This window comes from Festucalex cinctus, chromosome 5, assembly GCF_051991245.1.
Source record: "Festucalex cinctus isolate MCC-2025b chromosome 5, RoL_Fcin_1.0, whole genome shotgun sequence".
Lineage (NCBI taxonomy): Eukaryota > Metazoa > Chordata > Actinopteri > Syngnathiformes > Syngnathidae > Festucalex > Festucalex cinctus.
Window position 1 is genome coordinate 15,090,412 of NC_135415.1, and position 22,213 is coordinate 15,112,624.

General features: G+C 40.3%; 1 protein-coding gene across 2 annotated transcripts in view; it reads left to right on the plus strand.

Moving 5' to 3' along the window:
• Positions 1–20,664, plus strand: part of notch1b (notch receptor 1b) — a 54,433-nt gene extending 33,769 nt beyond the window's left edge. The window contains exons 19-34 of one of the 2 annotated variants that reach the window (XM_077521620.1): positions 180–381; positions 643–796; positions 2,006–2,190; positions 2,643–2,775; positions 3,810–4,067; positions 4,172–4,284; positions 6,664–7,244; positions 9,445–9,867; positions 10,237–10,385; positions 12,506–12,719; positions 13,744–13,834; positions 14,743–14,908; positions 16,837–17,135; positions 18,271–18,418; positions 18,789–18,886; positions 19,024–20,664. In XM_077521620.1, coding sequence (XP_077377746.1) covers positions 180–381; positions 643–796; positions 2,006–2,190; positions 2,643–2,775; positions 3,810–4,067; positions 4,172–4,284; positions 6,664–7,244; positions 9,445–9,867; positions 10,237–10,385; positions 12,506–12,719; positions 13,744–13,834; positions 14,743–14,908; positions 16,837–17,135; positions 18,271–18,418; positions 18,789–18,886; positions 19,024–20,172 — 4,363 coding nt within the window. In that variant the 3' untranslated portion in view covers positions 20,173–20,664. The remainder of the gene's footprint in view (positions 1–179; positions 382–642; positions 797–2,005; positions 2,191–2,642; positions 2,776–3,809; positions 4,068–4,171; positions 4,285–6,663; positions 7,245–9,444; positions 9,868–10,236; positions 10,386–12,505; positions 12,720–13,743; positions 13,835–14,742; positions 14,909–16,836; positions 17,136–18,270; positions 18,419–18,788; positions 18,887–19,023) is intronic. The other variant, XM_077521621.1, reaches the window with a different exon arrangement.
• The last annotated feature ends 1,549 nt before the right edge of the window (positions 20,665–22,213 follow it).

Sequence of the window (22,213 nt, forward strand, 5' to 3'; positions counted from 1 at the left end):
ACATAGGTACATTACTTAAATGCAGGAGGCAAATCAGTATTTTTAGTCAAGTTTTTATTTTCTTTTTACACAAGTATTTGTACTTCTACTTAACTCTGAGTACCTTGCCACCTCTTTTGTGTCCATGTATTGTGTTTTCCGATTCCGGACATGTGCTTTTTTTCTTTTGACCCACACAGTTCCTGTTTCAATGGCGGCACATGCGTGGACGGCATCAACGCCTTCACGTGTCTGTGCCCGTCCGGCTTCACCGGCAGCTACTGTCAGCATGACATCAACGAGTGCGACTCCAGGCCCTGCCTGCACGGCGGCACCTGTCAGGACAGCTACGGCACCTACAAGTGCGTGTGTCCGCACGGATACACGGGACTCAATTGTCAGGTAGGAAATAGCCTTGGAATAATGGCGTTTAGAATATTAAAGGTGAATATTATAGTCATATTAAATGTGGATGTGGCATGCCAAAATTAAGATTAAGTATCTCACCCTCACATTCTTGTAAATATTTTATTTCATATTTTCACCTAGTGGTGTACTTGCTTTTCTTGCCAGCAGTTTAGACATTAATGGGTGCGCGTCAGCTTATTTTAAGGTTTACACTGTTATATAAGCGGCACACTGACTCTAGGTTTTCTTTTGAAGAACTTGGTGAGCTGGTGCAGTTCGTCACCCTGTAAGAACGGCGGTACCTGCTGGCAAAGGGGCACCGCCTACAGCTGCGAGTGCCAGACCGGCTGGACGGGCGTCTACTGCGACATACCCAGTGTCTCCTGCGAGGTAGCAGCCAAACAGAGAGGTAAGAAAAAAGGGACTTAATATTATTATGGAAGATAGACTTTTTATTAGGGGTGTCAAAATTAGTGGGTTCATTTTGAGTTAATTTAAAGTTCCTTTAACAACACTATTTTTTTTAAATCCACAATTAATGACCGCCCTTTACTTGGAAAGCCTGCACTGGGGGAATTCCATTCGCAACAAATTTAGCACTAATACATAAAATAATAATGCTTATATTTGTGGAGACTGGGGTCAAGGTGTATTTTACAATTTTAAAACTGTGCAGAATTTCACAAGTTACTTCATGTTAAAGATTAGATAGCTTTGACTATGAAAAGAAAAATGCACTGATCTGTCACTGTCTTACAAATGCAATTATGCCATCTAGTGGCAGAAAAATGACCAACACAAATCAATATTGCACTTGTTTTTACCGTACAGTACTTTTTTTTAATGTTTTTTTTATTTTAACTCAATTTTATGAATTATTATGAAATTACTAATATCAATTACTAAAAGATGCGGCCATATTTCTATAAGTTTAACATTTTCGTTCCACTTTTATGTTAATAAGAGTGAAAACTTATAGAAAAAATATTTTATTGTACATTTTATTGTACATTTAGATCAGACATAAAATTTGCAATTAATCGTGAGTTAACTATTGAAGTCATGCGATAAATTACAATAACACATTTTAATCGCCTGACACCCTTACTTTTTATTAATAGCTTTTATTCAAATAGAGTGAAATTACACAAACAAGTCAATGTTTATGAGCTGTCTATTTCACAAGATGTGTCTGTGAACAAAGAGTTTGGCTAATTTACATAATACCGCTTCCAGGCTCAGTTTTACTGACACATGACTTTGCAGCTAAACTGGGTGAACATTCGCGATTTTATGATGTACAGTGTTAGCTGATGAATAGCACGTAAACTACGCACAATTACTCTTGCAACTGATTGTTTTGTTAAATAAGCAATTGTGACATTCAAATAATTCACTATACCACTATTATTCAATTTATGTTAAATGGTTTTGGTGAAAAAAATGCTTGAAAGTTAAGGAACATTCTAAAAATGAGGCAAAAAGTGTGATGTAATTGTTTATCATGCTGGTATTTTGACAAAGTTATGTTGCAGACATTTTATTTAGAAACCTGCCATCTGTTTTAAATGAAAGGAAACAAAAGAAAAATAATGTGTCCTCTATCCTATTTCCAAAGGGGTGGACGTCGCCAACCTGTGCCGTAACTCCGGCCAGTGTCTGGACGCAGGAAACGTTCACCGCTGCCACTGCCAGCCGGGCTATACAGGAAGCTACTGTGAGGAGCAAGTGGATGAATGCAAGCCCAACCCCTGTCAAAATGGAGCCACTTGTTTGGACTTTCTAGGTGGATACACTTGCAAGGTAACAAATGAAGATTTTAACTGTTTTTCTTTTTAATTTGGGCAAAGGAGGCTCAGGTTTGTTTTCTTGTTGTTCCTTTCAGTTCGGTAGTTGAATAAATACAGATTTGAAATCAATGAATAATCATGATTTCAATCAAATTTTCAGGATTATTTATTCCATAATTGCAGCCCTTTTTGCATGTCAATACTGTGTGATGCACACAAAATTGTTTATTTACAATACCACTCCAACATGGAAGTCGATGAAATACTTTACTGTACTGTACCTATAAGACTTATTTATAAACACCACCCACCTCCAGTAATGCTAATCTCCCCTCGATTAAAAAGCTCCAGGCCGGCCTTGGCCCGGAAAAAAAAACGCCAGGTAAACAAAAATCTTTGTGTTTCATGTCCGCCATCGATTCCGACTCTTCTTCCTCCTCCTCTTCTTCCATCTTGGCGTGGCAGTGCTCGCCAGGCTTCGTGGGGACCAACTGCTCCGACGAGATCAATGAATGCTTCTCCCAGCCGTGCCAGCACGGGGGCACCTGCATTGACCTGATCAATACCTACAAATGCTCTTGTCCCCGGGGAACGCAAGGTCAGAACACCCCCTCTTCCTCCGCTCCCACTGTCCTCTTCTCAGTGTCTCTTAATTAATTACACTTACAGTTGCAGATGGGGTGGAACTTTTTTTTGTGTGTGTGTGTGTGTAAATTTTCTGAAACTTTCGGGTACATTTTCATGCAAAGTTCAGATAGTGAATTTTGGAAACATTTCAAAATGGAAACTTTCGTGGATGTGCTTACAAATAGCATCTATGTGGCAACCAAGGTCATTATAGTTAATGAAAACGAATGACATAAATACATTTTAAAAAATAAAGATATAATAAAAATAAATACATAAAAATTACATAATACTAAATAAACAAATAAATAAATAAAATAAATGCTTATATAAAAACGAAAACTAAATAAAACTGTGTCTTAGATTTATAAATCAAAATAAAAAACGGTAAATCTGATAATAGCGAAAATGTCCTTCGTTTTTTGTCTTAGTCAATTAATATCATGCATGAGTTTTCGGGGTTCATTTTAAATGTATATATTTCGGAATTGCCGTACGTCCTTGCAGAAGAAAGCATTTCAAACAGTCGTTTGGGAATTGTAGTTTGCTTAAAACACTTAGTGACCTTTTTTGTTTTATCTTAAACTATACAAATGCTCCATATGGGCTACTGTATATTAATATTATATAAACTAATACAAAGACTAATTTACAAAAACTAAAATGAAGCACAAAAAAATAAAAACTGTTCTAAAAACTAATTAAAACTAGCTTAATTTTGAAAAGTAATAATGAAGTATAAATTAACTAACCGGTATAATGAAAAATCTAAAACTATTATAACCCTGGTGGCAGCTAACACAATTAGACAGATTATATTACAATACTTAGAGGCATATATTCTTTATCCTCTGCAAAAAACTGACTGCTATGAGAGATTGCTTAGTCACTTACAATAGTTGTCTGAATGACTGTATTATATTGCCCCCTAGTAACCAAGCACCAGCAGGAACAAATTCAGCATAATGCACAAACTATTCAAACAATTCTTTACATTCACACCAGGCGTCAACTGCGAGATCAACGTTGATGACTGCATGCCGCTGGCTGACCCGCTCACCAAGGAGCCCAAGTGCTTCAACCACGGCAGGTGCGTGGACGGTGTGGGCGGCTACCACTGCCTCTGCCCGCCAGGATACGTGGGCGAGCGCTGCGAGGGCGATGTCAACGAGTGCCTCTCCAACCCGTGCGATCCGCGCGGCACCCACAGCTGCATCCAGCTGGCCAACAACTACCGCTGCGAGTGTCGTACCGGATTCACAGGTACGTTCCAGTTAGTCCATGGGTGGGCAAAGTATGCTTTTGTTCTTTAAGAAGAATTGTTCGACATTATTAGTGAATATAATCATTTTGTAACTTGACTGTAGGTCAGCGCTGTGACACCGTGTTCGATGGCTGCAAGGGGAAACCGTGTCGCAACGGGGGGACTTGTGCTGTCGCCAGTAACACCCCGCACGGCTTCATATGCAAATGTCCTCCTGTAAGTATGCACACACTCAAACAAAGGAAGACATCTTTTAGGTTTGTAGTCAGTGGCAAGCCGTGTACTGTATTTGGCTGCTGGGCCTTCAGTGGGCAATTACCCGACTTAATCCACCTCCTAATACCACCATGGTCATGTTTCAAGTACAGTGTTCCCACGCCTATTTGCAATTGGATATTTGAGCTGTATTTGTGCTCAGGCCAAAGCCTTGTTTAATGTAAGAGTATTGCTTTGGCGCCATCTTGTGGCAGCCACGGTGCTAAGGAAGTATACTGAAGAGCAGGGAGAAGTCGCCAACATTTTTGAAGCTTTATTTTTTTGTTTAGTTTTGAACCTTTGGATTACCGTATACTATTTTTTTTTTTTAAACTGTATTGTCATTTCCAAATTAACACCAGTCGGGTGTGATTTAAAAAAGAACAGCAGCAAAAAAATAATGATGTATCTCACTGTTAACTCTTTGTTTTTTTGTTTTTGTTTTTGTTCAGACAACAACACTAAAAATATTTGGGTCATCTCACTAATGAGCTCTTTGTACTCAAAGAGTCCTGCACAAAAATACAGTTAGGTTTTCCACGGGTCATTAAAAAGCATTCAAAGTCATTAAATGAATTTTGCTGAAATTAAGGACATAGATGGAATTAAAATGCATTTAAATACAATATCCAGAGGCATTAAAAATTTAAATACAATTGATGTAAAAAGATTTTGCACACAACATTGTGCAAAGGAGTCATGCTAACACAATTTAGCAATAATAAATGTGATAAAAAAAAAAAAAGTGTATTTGTGGGTACTTGTGACTAATTGTAATTTACAATAAACAAAATGGGCTGGAGTTCACGAGTTGCTTCATGTTCTAAATAGCAGATATTAGAAATGAAACATATGCTGTTTCTGTCACCTATGTCCACCATAAAACACTAATGCCATCTAGTCGCAGAATATTACCGCAACACAAATTTATGACTTCATGTTTCACACTCCTTTTAAATGTTTGTATATATTTTAAAATTCACATAACTATAAATTACTTACTCTAAAATTACTCTATCAATGAACTAAAAGATATTAACAAATTTTTATTTGATAACTATATTAGTCCACTTTTATGTTAATTAACAAGAGTATGAAAAATTTAAAACATATTTTATTGTACAGATATGACATGTAATCTCAAATTAACTATGGAAATAAAAAATGTAAAATAAAATTGCCCTGCGATTGGCTGGCAACCGGTTAAGGGTATATCCCGCCTACTGCCCGAAGCCAGCTGGGATAGGCTCCAGCACCCCCACGACCCTTGTGAGCAAGTGGTTAAGAAAATGGATGGATTGATGGATAAAATAAAATATGAAAATGTGTTTAAATGTTTTGTATTTAAAAAAAAAAAAGCATTAAATTAGATTTGCTGAAACCTGCAAAAACCCTGGCAATGCGTAGTACAGCCTACTCAAAAGAGATGCTGACTATTTTAGATTTTAAAAGGTTTTAATGTGTTCAGATTGAGACGTGTTTTGCTCGTCAGACTTTCTTTTAAATGATTTACTCTCATCCACCAATCAGAGGACGGAAAGATACTGATGTCATTGAGGGCCAGCGATCTGGCCCTGTGAGGAGTCAGGACCAATTTAAAATAAGAAACAGGCCCATTGCGAATGCAGTTGCTGTAACTTGGTAAACAATACTGATTATGACGGCACAGGGCAGATTGTATTGACTAGGGGTGTTAAAAAAAATCGATTCGGCGATATATCGCGATACTACATCGCGCGATTCTCGAATCGATTCAATAATCGGCAAAATCGATTTTTTTTTTTTTTTTTTTTTTTTTAAGGATTCACACCTTAAGCATGGAAGAATGTTATATGAACGGAACATTAAGCCTTAATATTTTATTTTAATGCTGTTCAAACATGAAACAGATTACAACCTCTATAAGACTGAAATTTCAGATAAATAAATAATACATTTTCATATAAATCTTACACTCTACAAGCTTACTGATTATTTTCTAAATTTGAATGAAAATAAATCGCAACAATCGACTTATAAATTCGTATCGGGATTAATTTGTATCGAATCGAATCGTGACCTGTGAATCGTGATACGAATCGAATCGTCAGGTACTAGGCAATTCACACCCCTAGTATTGACATGGCAACCCATAGAGGCTAAAATCTGATTGGGCAAAACAAATCTAACAAATCATGAAGATGGAATGAAGAGAATAGACTGTTGGAAAGAAATTAAAACGATATAACGGAACAAGTATTCGACTTTAGGTTATAAATGTAGCTTCGCTTCAAGAAGCCCTTTCTGAGTTCCGATACTGACAGCCCACCATTGATTTAATTGTGACTCTTTTCCAAACAGGGATTCACTGGCTCTTCGTGTGAATACAACGCCCACGCTTGCGGCAGCCTCCGGTGCCACAACGGCGGCACCTGCATCTCGGGCCAAAAAAGTCCCAAGTGTCTGTGTACGCCGTCCTTCACGGGGCCCGAGTGCCAGTACCCCAGCGACAGCCCGTGCAAATCCAACCCCTGCTACAACTCGGGCACGTGCGAGGACAGCGTCAAGTCGCCGTACTACCGCTGCGTCTGCCCCGCCAACTTCAACGGCCTCTGGTGCCACATCTTGGACTACAGCGCCCCGGGCGGGCCGGGCCGCGACATGGCACCGCCGCTGCCGCCCTCGCCAGCGGACGAGGCCTGCCAGATCCCGCAGTGCGAGGCGCGCAAGCACAACCAAGTGTGCGACGTGCTGTGCAACAATCACGCGTGCGGTTGGGACAACGGGGACTGCTCGCTCAACTTCGACGACCCGTGGAAGAACTGCTCGGCCTCGCTGCAGTGTTGGCGCTACTTCAACGACGGCAAGTGCGACTCGCAGTGCGACAACGCCGGGTGCCTCTACGACGGATTTGACTGCCAGAATCTGGAAGGACAGTGCAAGTGAGTAGTCTATTGCTTCCGTTGCAAAATCATCAACAAAGGGATTACATCACAGAATTTTAAGCCCTTCCACAGTTAACTATAGGCATATGATTATTAAATCTTACCTTTGACGCCAAGGCAATATAATTTATAGTGGAATAGTAGGTGTTTTGCTGGTTATTTTTCTAACTGCGAAGTAAAACGCCGGTTCAGTAAAACCCCGCCTCTCACCGTGTGGTTGCGAGCCGGCTGCAGCCTGCTGTTGGATCTCTGAGTTTGGCCACGCAAAAAATCGATTCTTCAATAAACACTTGAAACAAGACGGCTCCTTGCTGCAAGAATTCGTGGAGGAAGAGGGAAGGAAGAAAGAGAGGAAAGAAGAAGCATTAAAAAAAATAAAATACCTGGGCAGGTCGCGAACCAGGTACCTGCTGCTTATAGGGCGATTGCGCTAACTACTACACTATTCCTTGAGTTACGTTCAGCACCGCAAAAGATTTACTTGTAGTTTGCACAAGTGTCAGCCAACGTGTGAAATTTTAAGACGGATAATTGTCACTGCACTGTGGTACTGCAAATAGGGCTCAACTCAGCTCAACTTTATTTATAAAGCGCTTTAAGAACAGGTGTTGCTGTATACAAAGTGCTGTACATAAACATCAGTTTTGCAGGAAACAAGAACAAAGCAAACATTTTGAAGTGCGAATACAGTTTTTTTTCTTTTTTTTTCTTTTACAAGTAAATACATTTTACATCAGTGAATAAATAAGAAGTAGTGAATAAAGAGATAAATAAATACATAAATAAGTAGACTAAACATCAAACTCATACACACCACAAAACACCAAGAACAAGTCTCATGGTGCGCCAAAAGCGAAAGAATATAGATGTGTTTTAAGACGTGTTATATCGAAAAAATATCGATATAGCGATATTGGCCTATGCAGTATGCATATCGCAAAGACATGCTATAAGTTAGATATGGAATTTTATGCTTTCATCTGAATATGACTAGTCAAACTGTCAGGTTTACCTCTTTGACATTTATCAAACATGACAAAAAAAGAGAAGACACTCAGTTCAAAGCTCGCCAGGAGAGAGGAGAGGAACTGACTGATACAATTCACTACTGCACTTTCTGAAAAAAATCCCCTCCTCACACTCTCTTTTTATTTGGTTTCCACTCCCCTAGTTACATGGGTGTTTCAATCCTAATCATGCAAATGCAAAAAACAGGTGCTGCACAGTGTACTTAACGAAAATGTGCACTGCCATCCAATAGTTGAACATTATCAAGAGGTAATTACAATTAATTAAGAATACATGGAGTTTGATTATTTTGATGCATGAAAAAAATGTAATTATTTCACAAGATAATAAAAATGTCATTTCTTTAGGTGCATGTTAAATATCGCAATAATATCGATATCGCTATATTCAGCAACTTAAATGCAGTAAAAGTACTCTTAATATTTAGAATTTGATGGACTATGTCACGGTGTGGGGGTGTTGGAGGCAGGACCAAAATGCAGGGGGCAACAAAAACAGGTCAAGGCAGGGATGCAAGTAAAAAAAAAAGGGGTTTAATTAACAAAAAGGCAAACGAGGTACTCTGTGACTAAAACAACAAAAACAGGAGGGAAACAAGACATGGCATGGAAGGCAACAGCAACAGAAACAATGACTCAACAAGAACTGAACGGAAAACAGGTGACTAAATACACACAGGCTAATTGACAATGACTAGACACAGCTGGGCAAGACACAAGTGGCAAGGGAAGCTGATTGGTGGATACACTGGGAAGGGAAGACACACTCAGGTGGACGTGGTTAGACATAACGGGACAAGGGAAGAGACAAGGAACACATGACAAACAACCAAAAACACCAAAAGAAAACAAAATCCCACCCCCCACAAAACCAAAACATGACAGACTATACATTTTAGCAAATCAATCATAAGTAATATTAATTGATAAATAATTGCTAAATACATACAGGCATGTGCCTGTTCCATTTAAGGTATTTTTGCTGCCATTACATAAATTAAAAGTAAAATGAATTATTAATAATTACATACTTACTATTCATGGTAAAGTCACTGATAATTGAGACTACAAGTTATGTTTCATATTGGAAATATTTCTCCCTGGATCCAACACTTAGAGAACCCATTTAAACTTGATGTTTGTCAACTTGGATGCTTTCTGTTCTGCAGCCCACTGTACGACCAGTACTGCAAAGACCACTACGCCGACGGCCACTGCGACCAGGGCTGCAACAACGCCGAGTGCGAGTGGGACGGCCTGGATTGCGCCGACAGAACGCCCGAGAAGCTGGCACTGGGCCAGCTGGTGGTGGTGGTCCTCATCGCGCCCGAGCAGCTCCTCAACAACTCGTTCGGCTTCCTGCGAGAGCTCAGCCGCGTCCTGCGCACCAACGTGGTGTTCCGGACGGACGCGGGTGGCCAGACCATGGTCTACCCTTACTACGGCAGCGAGCAGGAGCTGAGGAAGTACAACGTCAAGCGCTCGGCCGACACGTGGACCGACGTGCCGGGGAAAGTGCTGAACGTGGTCAGGAGGAGCGTAGCTGGACCCCGGCGGACGAAGCGGGAGCTGGATCACCTGCAGATAAAAGGGTGAGAAAGATTTTCTTCAGATTTCTGCAGAATTAACCACACTCGACCAGGGTTATTATAGTTTTGGAATTTTTCATTTTACTTCGTTTTGATTTTGTTTTGAGTTTTTTTTATTTTTTATTTTACTTAGTTTTAATTAGTTTGCAGGGTGGTTCTGTTAGTTTTTATTAGTTTGAGTTATTTAATAAATGCTTCGTTTTAGTTTGTAATCGTTTTAATTTTAGTTTTTTCATTAGTTTTAGTTAACTAAAATAACCTTGCACTCGACTGAAATAGGAGAGTAAAGTAATGGGTAGAAAGTAATCGCTTAATCAGTAATTTCTGTCTGAAGATGATCCACCAACTAAATGTGTTTTCTTGGCCCGGTAGCTCCATCGTGCATTTGGAAGTGGACAACCGTCAGTGCATCCAGCAGTCCAGTGAGTGTTTCCAGAGCACCACCGACGCCGCCGCCTTCCTCGGGGCGTTGGCCTCCAGCGGAAAACTGGACGTTCCCTACACCATTGAAGCCGTTTATAGTGAGTGATCTGAGTAGACGTCAGCCTGATTGTCGACAAAATATTAGACTCTGAAAGTGTAATTTAACATTTTGCGAGCCGTAACGACTTCCTGTGGAACTTCAAATTCAACTTTATTTAAATTGCACATTTCATACATTAAAAATGCAGCTCAATGGTTCTGAGATTTAGTTAATTTAGGAGGTGTGTTTATGGTAGTGATAACCACTAAAGTGGCCAAAACATTCCCAATTAAAATTAAACTACCCACCAGAGGGTGCTAGAACTTCACAAATGGAATACAACCTGTCTTCTTTAACAGATGTGCTGCTTTTAATATCGTGACATGACGATGAGGATATTGTGGCAACTTTAATATTTTTTAATATTTGTGATAATGCGTAGTATCCCTGATTTTTAGTAAGTGATAGTGCTCAGCAGGGGTGTGTCTAGTTAGTACCTGGCCTATTCGATCCGTATCACGAATCATAGGTCAAAATTCGATTCGATACAGATTAATCCCGATACGAATTTATAAGTTGATATATATATATATATATATATATATATATATATATATATATATATATATATTTAGATCTTTCCTCATATTTAGAAAATACTAATTAGAAAAACTTATACATGTACAACACTGGGAGATTTGTATGAAAATGTATTTATTTATCTAAAACTATAACTGAGCCACTGTATTGAACAGTTTACAATCTGTTTCATGTTTGAACAGTATGAAATAAAATATTATGTTCCATTAATATAATATTCTTCCATGCTTAAAGTATGAACCCTAACTCTAAGTAAGATGTTTTGTTGAATATTTCCATCAAAAATTGATGTTTAAACATCGATTTGGCCCACACTGAATCAATATGAGAATTGTGCACTGCAATATCGTGATATATTGCCGAATCGATTTTTTTTTTAACACCCGTATTGTTTACTAAACAATTACAGTGTAGCGCAGCCTCTGGCAAGCAAACGTCGGTTAGCAATATGCTTTGGCATTTGTTTGTTTTAGTTTGGTATGGTAGAGAACATCTAACTGAATATTCACAATTCACATTTTCCGGGCATTATAACTTGTTCAAGACATTCCTTCATTTCTTATGGATAGAGTTTACCTGAAGTGCAGAAAAAAAAAAAAAAGTGCACAGCGCACTAAAGATCAATTATGATTGCTCAATTTAAGTAGATGAAAGTCAAAATATTGAGAATCTATGATTCCTGGCATGTTGTGGCACAATGTGGTACTACAAGATGCATAACTAGAAATTTTAAGTGAACAATGAACCGTGATATAGCGGGGGAATGCTGCAATTGATGTTTTGCAGCGAATGTGCGCACAGGTGGGACACGTGCTATGGGCGCCCACATGAAGAAAAAAAAAATGGAAATGATCCACGGCACCCGCCCACCCCGGTCAGGTCCTAACCCTGCCGCTCTTTGATTGTGTATTTGTTATGCGGCCATGAACAAATGCAGTGGCGATCAATCAATCCTTTTTCCTGGCTGCTCTTAAATCCACTTGGCTTCAGGCACCAAAATGCTTAATTGCTGCAAATCAACTCATAGCAGTTCTCCATCTCTTGCTCTTTTTTTTTTTTTTTTCCCTTTCTTTTGCACGTGCGCAAAAGGGGGCTGCTGCTGCAACCTTCACCTCGCTGGATGTAATGCCAGGACTTAAGGCTTTAGGTTGGGGAGGGGAGTTTATCATTTCAAAATCGTTAGTAGAGGGGGGAGAAAAAAAGAGAAGGGGGAAAAATTGATCGGGAGTGTGCTAGAAGTTGGGAGTCTTTGTTATCTGGAAAATCCGAATAAATCCTCCGTCTTTACAGCTTAAAGCGCGTGCAGTAATTTGAAGTTCATTAATCCCCCCCCCCCCCCCCCTCCTTTTCTCCTCTTTTTCTCTTAAAGAAGAAATGGTAAAGTTGTCTCTCGGTACCCTGAGTTGAAAAGGGAGTTAAGAGGGTGGTAGTGGTCTTTTTTTTTTTTTTCTCCATCACGTCACATTCTTTGCAATGGTGATTATTACAGGATAGAATAGTCGAAGCAAGAGTTCGGGACGCGCTCACTTCTGGCCCGTCCTCGTTTTCCCGTGACCATGCTGTGCCTTCTCCCGCCAGGCGGCGCCGACCCGCAGCCGCCGCAGGAACTCTACCCGCTCTACCTGGTGGTGGGCAGCCTGGCCGTGCTGGCCTTAGTCGGCGTGGGCGTGGTGGCCGCCCGCAAGCGCCGGCACGAGCACGGGCGCCTTTGGCTCCCCGAGGGCTTCAAGACCACCGAGCCCAGCAAGAAGAAGCGACGCGAGCCTGTCGGGGAGGACTCGGTGGGATTGAAGTAAGTTACTTCTCGGCTGTTTTTTTTTTTTTTTTGACCTTCAAATTTGGGGCAAAGTTTTGCTGGAAAATGCAATTTCTGTTGAAATGATGTGTCAGGAAATGTGGAAGAAGGTAAATTGTAAGAGAACTGTTGGAATGTGGAAAATCGTTCCTGAGATGATCTGAATGTGCTGAGCAGTTTGAAGTTGGAGTGATTTGAATCGTGCAAGAAATGTGGAAGTAGGGGGTGAATATGTAAAATAACTCCTAATTTAAATTTCGGGGAATCTGATTAATCGTTCCCTGGCCCAAACGAGGTGAACATTTTCAAGTTTGAATGGCTTCAAATTGGTAAAAAAAAAATGTGGAAGGAGGAATTCATGTGTCCAATAAATCATTATTTGTAAATGTTATTGTAAGAAATTGTATATTTTGGTGTCCTGAATGAGCTGAACATTTTGAATTTGGAAAATGGTTAAGAAATATGGAAGAACAGTAGTAAAAATTGATGACTTGGGGGATTTTAATGTCAAATGTGTGGAATCAGGGTTATGTGAGAATTATTGGAATGTGGAAAATAGTTCCCACGATGTATGTATAATACATCTGAGTTAAGGAATGTCACTAATAATTGAACTTATGTCCTGCATGAAGTCAACATTTTGACGTTGGAATTGATCCAGAAATGTAGAATAAGGAGGTAAACATGTAAAGTATCTCTTAAATATTGAATTTTAGTTTGGAAATTTAAAAATTTGGAGGGCGGGGGCATATAATATAGTTCCTAATATAAGATGAGCATTTTAAGGATGGAATGGTTTCAATCGCTCAGTAACTGTGGAAGGAATAAAAAAAAAGTAACATGCGTTCACACAATGATTGGCGGTTAAGTTGCAGTTTAATTGACAACCAAGGGATGGGGTGTGGACCTGATCAATGCTTTTGTTTTTGTTTTTTTGTTGTTGTTTTTTTTTCACCATTAACGAGCTGCCGCTCCCAAGACGCGGAGCAATTTCACTGGAATCTTCTCTCATTGATTACAGGCCGCTGAAAAACACCTCGGACATTTCGCTCATGGACGACAGCCACAACGATTGGGGAGAAGACGAGACCTCGGACGGCAAACGCTTTAGGGTAAGACAGAATTTTTTTTTATTAATTTCCTTTTTATTTATTTTGACTGCTGTGAACATGCTAAAAGATTTCTCTTTTGGTGCATTGTCAAATATAAAGCATATTGAAGAGGTGGCAAAATTACTCAGACACTATACCCGTTCTTAAGTGGAAGTTAGTGATTTTTCATGTAATATTTGTGAAATTTTAGTGTAATATTTTATTTTTGTCTCAGACTTATTGAGTTTTTCTTCCAATATTTTACCCCAGTATTGTTATGATTTTATATAATAGTCTTGTCAAACTGTATTTTTCAAATATTTTTTGTAGTATTTTTGTGGAAATCTTTTTTTCATATATTTTTATGCTTTTCTTTTTTTGTCTAATCCATTTTTTTTTTACCAAGATTTGTCATTTTTATATTTTATTTTGTATTGTTGACAGCTATTTTTAACACATTTGTGTATTTTTTGTCTAATATTTTGCATTACTAAGTATTATTGTTGTCACATTTTTATATTTGCGTCCTTATTGTATTTTTTTCCCAAATCATATCTCCTGAAAGCAGATGTAGCAAAGTACTTAAGAAAGAGTACAGACAGACAAAAAAGGCACTGGTAAAAGAACTAATTCATCTCATTTTCTTAAGGCAAAAAATATGCTCAGTGCTCTACTATGAAATGTACAAAATAAGTAGGATTTTTTTTTCTTTCTTTCTTTCTTTATTTTTTTGTCAGTTAAACAAAATACCTGTTTTTATAACCTGGCACAATGTTGGAAAACCTTTGCAAGGTTGTACGTAATCGTCACTTCAATGTTATTCTAAATTGTCATTAATAAATAAAGTGTGTGGTTGTCAATATTGAAATCAGTATATGTACTTTTGAGCCCTGTTTTTTAAATATTGAATATTTCTTCTTGCTCTCCAGCAGTTTGACGAGCAAGCCATCCTGGACGCGGGCGAGCGTACCGACAACCGGCAGTGGACGCAGCAGCACCTGGACGCGGCCGACCTGCGCATCCCCTCCGTGGCGCCCACACCCCCCCAGGGCGAGATTGACAGCGACTGCATGGACGTCAACGTGCGGGGCCCAGGTGGGTGACACTCAACCTAATAGTGTGGACAAATTTATGTTGTTTTTTTTTAAATCATTTTTATCTGTGTGCAGCTTCTTCTCTGTTGAGATAAAAAAAATTCTCCAAGGATAATATGGTTCAATTTATGCAAAAATCCACATTTATGACATCATCAAAAAAATTAACATTTCCCAATCACATTTTTTTTCATTAAACATTTTTAAAGGTCCTTTTCCTCATTTGCCTCTTTATTATCTTTTGTAAATCTCATCAGGTTATTAATCATTTTGCTCATGTAGGATCTTCTGATATTGTTGTTCCCGTTATCACATTTGGTAAAATGAACAATTATGATAAAATGATCAGGCACGTGTCAAATGTAATGACGCGCTTCTAAAGTAGCCCGGTGCTAGCATGTGCGTGTCTTGTGCTTCCCGTCAAAGCACATCACGTTGTCAGTGTGTGATTTGCGTTGGTGTGCACGTGGGAGTTGCTGCAGGCCAGGGATCTTCTTCAAAGCAGCCGACGCCTGAGGGCGGTTGGGATAAGGGGGTGGTGTGGTGCACGTTGATTCCTGATCAGGTTAATCATTGCGCCAGTAATGGGCCTCCATTTTCTAACCGAGTGATGTCCAAACGGTTTTGACTGAGAAGGCGAATGGAAGGAAGAGGGAATTTACTTCAGTTTGTATTTACAAAATAAGTTACGAACTTTAAAAAAATATATATACATAAATAAAATAAATATTGAAATAGTGTGCCATAAGATACTTCAAATTTTAAAGAAAGCAGTACATGGAATTTTCTTTAGGGGTTAAAAAAAACAATTTTTAAATGAAAAGTGTGATATTGTATAACATTTAGCTTTTTTTTCCTCACACAATTTTATTTGTAAATTTAAATTCAATTGCAAACTTTTAATGTCTCAAAATGTTTTCCTAATCTGTCGATGCGGGCAATTAATTTTAATTTTAGGTCTTTTGACACTCAACTATGGCGGCACGGTGGAGAGTGGTTAGCATGTCTGCCTCCCAGTACTCAGGACTTGGGTTCAAGTCCAGGCTCCGGCCTTCCTGGGTGGAGTTTGCATGTTCTCCCCGTACCTTCGTGGGTCTTCTCCGGGTCCTCCGGTCTCCTCCCACATTCCAAAGACATGCTTGGCAGGTTAATTGGGCGCTCCGAATTGTCTCTCGGTGTGCGTGTGAGTATGGACGGTTGTTCGTCTCTGTGTGCCCTGCGATTGGCTGGCAACCAGTCCAGGGTGTCCCCCGCCTACTGCCCAGAGCCAGCTGAGATAGGCTCCAGCACCCCCGCGACCCTTGTGAGGAATAAGCGGTTTGTAGCACACGATAACAGTGCTGTCACTATCCAATCTTTTGATAATTGATTATCATATCGACTGGTTCATCAATTACTCAAGGAATCGGATGACGAAGCCTCAGGCCAAAGAGTTTATGCCAACATATTTTTATGCTCGACCTAGTCAACTTGGTCGAAGTTTTTTTTTTCCCCAGCCCTACATGCCAAATCCCCAGAAAAGAAGAGAGGACAAATCAAAGTAATAGGGTTAACAAGTAGCCTGCTCACTTTTTTTCGCCCCCGCCGTTGCCGATCGATGCGCTGGGATCGACCAAATCTTCGGGATCTGCAGCCCCGCGATTCCTTTTGAAGAGGAGGAAAGCCCGTCCGAGTCTCGCTCAGTCAGATGTTACGCTTCACCTTTTTTCCATCCCCCCAGCTTCACTTTTCTTCTTGAAGCCAAAGCCTCGATCGAAATCCATTATTCAATTTGTTTGTTGTTTTGATCGGTCTTTGCTTTGAAGTGCACCCGATTTTCTTCCTTCCTCTGCTTTCTTTTTTTTTCTTTCAACCTTTAAGTATGGTGGATCTGTATGGCCTTTAGTTCCTGAACTGTCTCCCACTTTTTTTTGCCTCTGCCCACCTCAGACGGATTCACACCACTGATGATCGCGTCGTGCAGCGGCGGCGGCCTGGAGACGGGCAACAGCGAGGAGGAGGAGGACGCCTCGGCCAACGTCATCAACGATTTCATCTACCAGGGCGCCAGCCTCCACAACCAGACGGACCGCACCGGCGAGACGGCGCTGCACCTGGCCGCCCGCTACGCCCGCTCCGACGCCGCCAAGCGGCTGCTGGAGGCCAGCGCCGACGCCAACATCCAGGACAACATGGGCAGGACCCCGCTGCACGCCGCCGTGGCCGCCGACGCGCAGGGCGTCTTCCAGGTCAGACGACGGGGGTTCGCAAACATTTTGGTCCATGGTAGAGGATTTTTCTAAGGAACCACTCATGATTATAAATGCAATAGGAATTCAAAAGTTGCCTCTTTATTTAAAAAAATAAATACATCAAATCATTTGTTTGTTAAAAATCACTGGCTTCTGATGTTCAAAAATGTATCATAAATTATATCACATAAATCTAAATTGTTTGTAATTGAGACAGTAAATAATAATTTTTTACTTTTGTAGTTAAATACTTTTCAGAGTGTGTAATTTTGTTTACTTATATTTAAGTAATACAGTTGAATGAGTAATTCCACTTTTGCCATTTTATTTATTTAATTTTATTTTTTAAGAATCTACTTTAGTAGAACATTTGATTACATTTTCAACCTAGGCTTATAGATGATTTGATTTGGAAAAAAAATGCAGTGCAAGAATGCAAATACAATAATTTTTCTAATTTTTAATAATACTATAGCCAAAAAGAAGACTAAAAACTACACAAATGTTAGACAAAAAAAAAAATCCACACAAATTAGAAAAAAATGAGAACAAGGTTAGCCAAAAAAACAAAACTAAAATGTCAAGATGAAATTAGAACAATATTTTGGGGGAAAATAAAAAATATTTTGATAAAAATACATAAATAAAAGAATATTGAATTTGGAAAAGGACAAATATTTCAACATACACTTTGGCAAAAAATTATAAATAAAATTATAAATATATTGGTGAAAAATGGAACACAATAACATATTGAACTAAATATACATCAAAAGCCGATAAACAGCAAAATGATAGAAAATTATTTTTTTCAAATACAATATATGAAAAATACAAAGATATTAGAAGAAAAAAACCAAATATATACTAAAATATTTAACAAAAAATACAACAAAATACCTGGATTGGCTGGCAACCAGTTCAGGGTGTACCCCGCCTACTGCCCGAAGCCAGCTGGGATAGGCTCCAGCACCCCTGTGACCCTTGTGAGGAATAAGCGGTTAAGAAATAAGAAAATGGATGGATGGATGGATGGATGGATGGATGGATGGATGGATGGATACAACAAAATATTTCCCAAAAAGTATGTAATCCGTGCCTGTATGTTGACTCAAATATTTGATGTGTACAGATTCTAATAAGAAACCGCGCCACCGATCTGGACGCCCGCATGAATGACGGCACCACCCCTCTCATCTTGGCCGCCAGGCTAGCTGTGGAGGGCATGGTGGACGAGCTCATCAATTGCCATGCCGACGTCAACGCCATTGATGATTTTGGTAAAAAAATAAATTAATAAATAAATAATAAATTCTGGGCGGCACGGTGGTCGAGTGGTTAGCACCTCCGCTTCCCAGTTCTGAGGTCTCCGGACATGCATGGCAGGTTAATTGAGCGCTCCGAATTGTCCCCAGGTGTGCTTGTGAGTGTGGATGGTTGTTCGTCTCTGTGTGCCCTGCGATTGGTTGGCAACCAGTCCAGGGTGTCCCCCGCCTACTGCCCACAGCCAGCTGAGATAGGCGCCAGCAGCCCCCGCGACCCTTGTGAGGAATAAGCGGTCAAGAAAATGGATGGATGGATGGATAACAAATTCTGAAATTATTACGAAAGCAAGAATTTTTGTGTATCATCTTGTGTTTGTCCTTTCAGGCAAATCAGCATTACACTGGGCCGCTGCTGTGAATAACGTAACGGCCGCTATCGTGCTGCTCAAGAGCGGCGCCAACAAGGACATGCAGAACAACAAGGTACTAAAACATTGTCAAGTATAGCGAAAACACTAAATAACAAAAAGCTGGATGGATGGATGGATGGAATGATGGATGGATGGATGGATAGATAGAAAAAATTAAAAGCTTCATGTGTCTTGTTGTGTTCACCTCAGGAGGAGACGCCGCTATTCCTGGCGGCCCGGGAAGGAAGCTACGAGACGGCCAAAGTCCTGCTGGACCACTTCGCCAACCGGGAGATCACGGATCACATGGACCGACTCCCACGTGACATCGCCCAGGAGCGAATGCATCACGACATCGTCCGTCTGATGGACGAGTACAACCTGGTGCGCAGCCCCCCCATGCACGGAGGCGGCCTGGCGACCGCGTTGTCGCCCCCGCTCTGCTCACCCAACGGCTACCTGGGCGCCATGAAGCAGCCGCTGCCTCAGGGCCAGGGACCGGCGGGCGGCAAGAAGGCTCGCAAGCCCGCCGCCAAGGTCTGCAAGGACGCCAAAGACACGAAAGTGAAGAAGAAGAACTCTCAGGACGGGAAGCCGCCCGGCGGCTTGTTGGACAGCTCGGCCGTTTTGTCCCCCGTGGACTCGCTGGAGTCGCCGCGCGGCTACGGCTCGGATGCCGCGTCCCCGCCCGTGATGACGCCAGCGGCGCTGGGCCACCTCCAAACCATGTCGGACCCTCACATGGGCGTGGGCCACATGGTCATGCCGAGCAAGCAGGAGCTGGCCCGGATGCAGTTCGACCCGCTTCCGCCCCGCCTCACTCACATGCCCGTGTCGGGCTCCGCCGGCCAGTGCGATTGGATGTCCAGGATGCAGTTCGGCGCCATGAGGGGCGGCGGTCACCACGGGATGATGAGCGCCCCCCATAACGCTCACCCACAGATGATGGCCTACGCCGGCATTCCCGGCAACCGCCTCTGCAATCCCATCATGCAGCAGATGCAGAACCTCCAGCAACTCCAGAACCAGAACTTCATCAACGCCGACCTGAGCCCGTCAAAGCTCCAGCAGGGCGCCATGCCCATCCGCACCATCCTGCCCCAGGAGGCTCAGATCATGAGCGCCCAGTTCCTCACGCCGCCCTCGCAGCACAGCTACTCGGGCCCCGTGGACGGCAACACCCCCAGCCATCAGGTCCAGGTTCCAGACCACCCCTTTCTGACGCCCTCGCCGGGCTCGCCGGACCAGTGGTCCAGCTCCTCGCCGCAGTCCAACGTGTCGGACTGGTCGGAGGGCATCTCCAGTCCGCCCACCAGCATGCCGGCCCAGATGGGACACCTCCCGGAGCAGTTCAAGTGAAAAACGCACCAGCTACTCCATATTTTGTATTTTTTATTATTTTTTTTTATTTAACCAGGTTAAAAACTCAGTGAGATTTACAATCTCTTTTGCAATAGTGACCTGGTATATTTTTGTTTAAAAAAAAAAAAAAAAAAAAAAAGAACGAAAAAATGGCAAGTTGGACTATTTTATATACTTTATAGGAGTCTTTCCCACCATTTTATTGAGCCAAGTCATATACATTACTTACAAAAAGTGAGCGATATTGGGCTTTGCGGTGAATTTTTAGGATGAACCTAAAATGCACTTTGCCTTTTTAGAATCAGGGTCCGATGTCAGGCCACCACCTACCTAACAAAAAAACAAAAAACAAACAACAAAAAAAAAAAAACTACAAATCCCATAAATAAATACAATGAGATGAACACGTTTTTTTTTTTTGTTTTTTTTTACAACAAATATATTATTTTAAATTAATAGAGTATTTTATTTAGTATGATATATATATACATATATATATATATATATATATATATATATATATATATATATATATATATATATATATATATATATATATATATATATATATATAGCTACTCAGAAAAAAATAACTATACACCATGAATATTTTTAAAAGCTTAAATATTTACTTAAAGGCACTAAATATTAAATAATAATTTAAATGTTAAATTTAAAAATCATTATGTATCATAAATGCTTGTATACGAGGCCAGTACCAGTTCAAATTTAACTGGAGGACAACACTCAAAAAAGCTTAATGTCGGCTTAACTCATTTGCTCCCAAAAACGTATAAATACGTTCTATTTTGAATGTTTTAAGTGTCCCAAAGACGTATTTATACGTTTTTTGTTATTATTTTATTTTATTTTTATTTTATTTTTTAATTATGCTAGCGCCAGAGCATACAGAAGGCTTTGATGCAGCCTCTTAACTGCAAAGAACAGTTGGGAAAAAAGGTAGTTATTACACAAATGGCCAGCAGGTGGCAGCAGAGAAGAGATCAACCAGGGGAAAAAAGCTCAATGACTCACAATTCTAAATAGATTTGTGAATAATGATGAAACTTAGCAATATTGTAATGCTAATTGCTGCAAAACGGAAACAGATAGAAATATACTTTGTTTTTTCCCAATGAAAGAAGAGACGCTAATCTTTCTTTTGATAGGTTACATGTTTTTATAGCAATAGAACACAATGTTATGTGGGCCTTGCAAAATCAATAAAAATCCAGTAAAATAGCCGGGAATGAAAGGGGTTGCTTCTGTGAATATGGCTGGGAGTGAATTTCCACTTCTGTGCCTTTCTGTGATTCCTCCAGTCTCTCCGTTTAACCTGCTGATGACAGTCGAAGCTCAGTGGCCATTTCCTCCCAAAACATCCTTATGCCGGGGCTTCAAACAGGACTGAAGTGGCCACTGAGCTTTTGAGTGTCATAATCAGGTCGCAACAGTGAGACTGGAAGAGTCACAGAAAAGGCATAGAGGAGGAAATCCGTTGAGCTTTTCATGGATCAAATACATGTGGTGAATTTTGCAGGTAAAAAGGTGCTGAAACATTGGACATGTGCATTCAATAGTTTATCGAAGGTCAAAGTAAATTTGTAATGCATTTCAAGTTCGTCCTGAAATGTCATCTGAAAGCTCAATGTGAATTTTTTTAGAGTAGGGTGCTCTACTTTAGAAAAAATATTTGTAGTAAATAATAAGTCATGTAAATTGAATCATTCCCGTAGCTTGGAATCACCATTTTAACTAACAAAAGCACATCCCTTTCATCCTCTATTTTTTTTTTCATTTTTATTTATTAATGCCTTTATTTAAACACATTGCCTGGCTATTAGAAGTTGATGGTAAATGCAGTTTCTACTTGTTATTTTCTTTTCCTTTTTCAAACATACACTGGCTATTTATTTGTTCTCATTTTTGGTTCCATTTGTTGTATAATCTTTGTTCATAAAGAAAATTGCATTCAGGAGGCATTCCGCAGAGAACCTCCAGTGAGTGTTACAGACGTATGTGTTGTTTTTTTGTATGT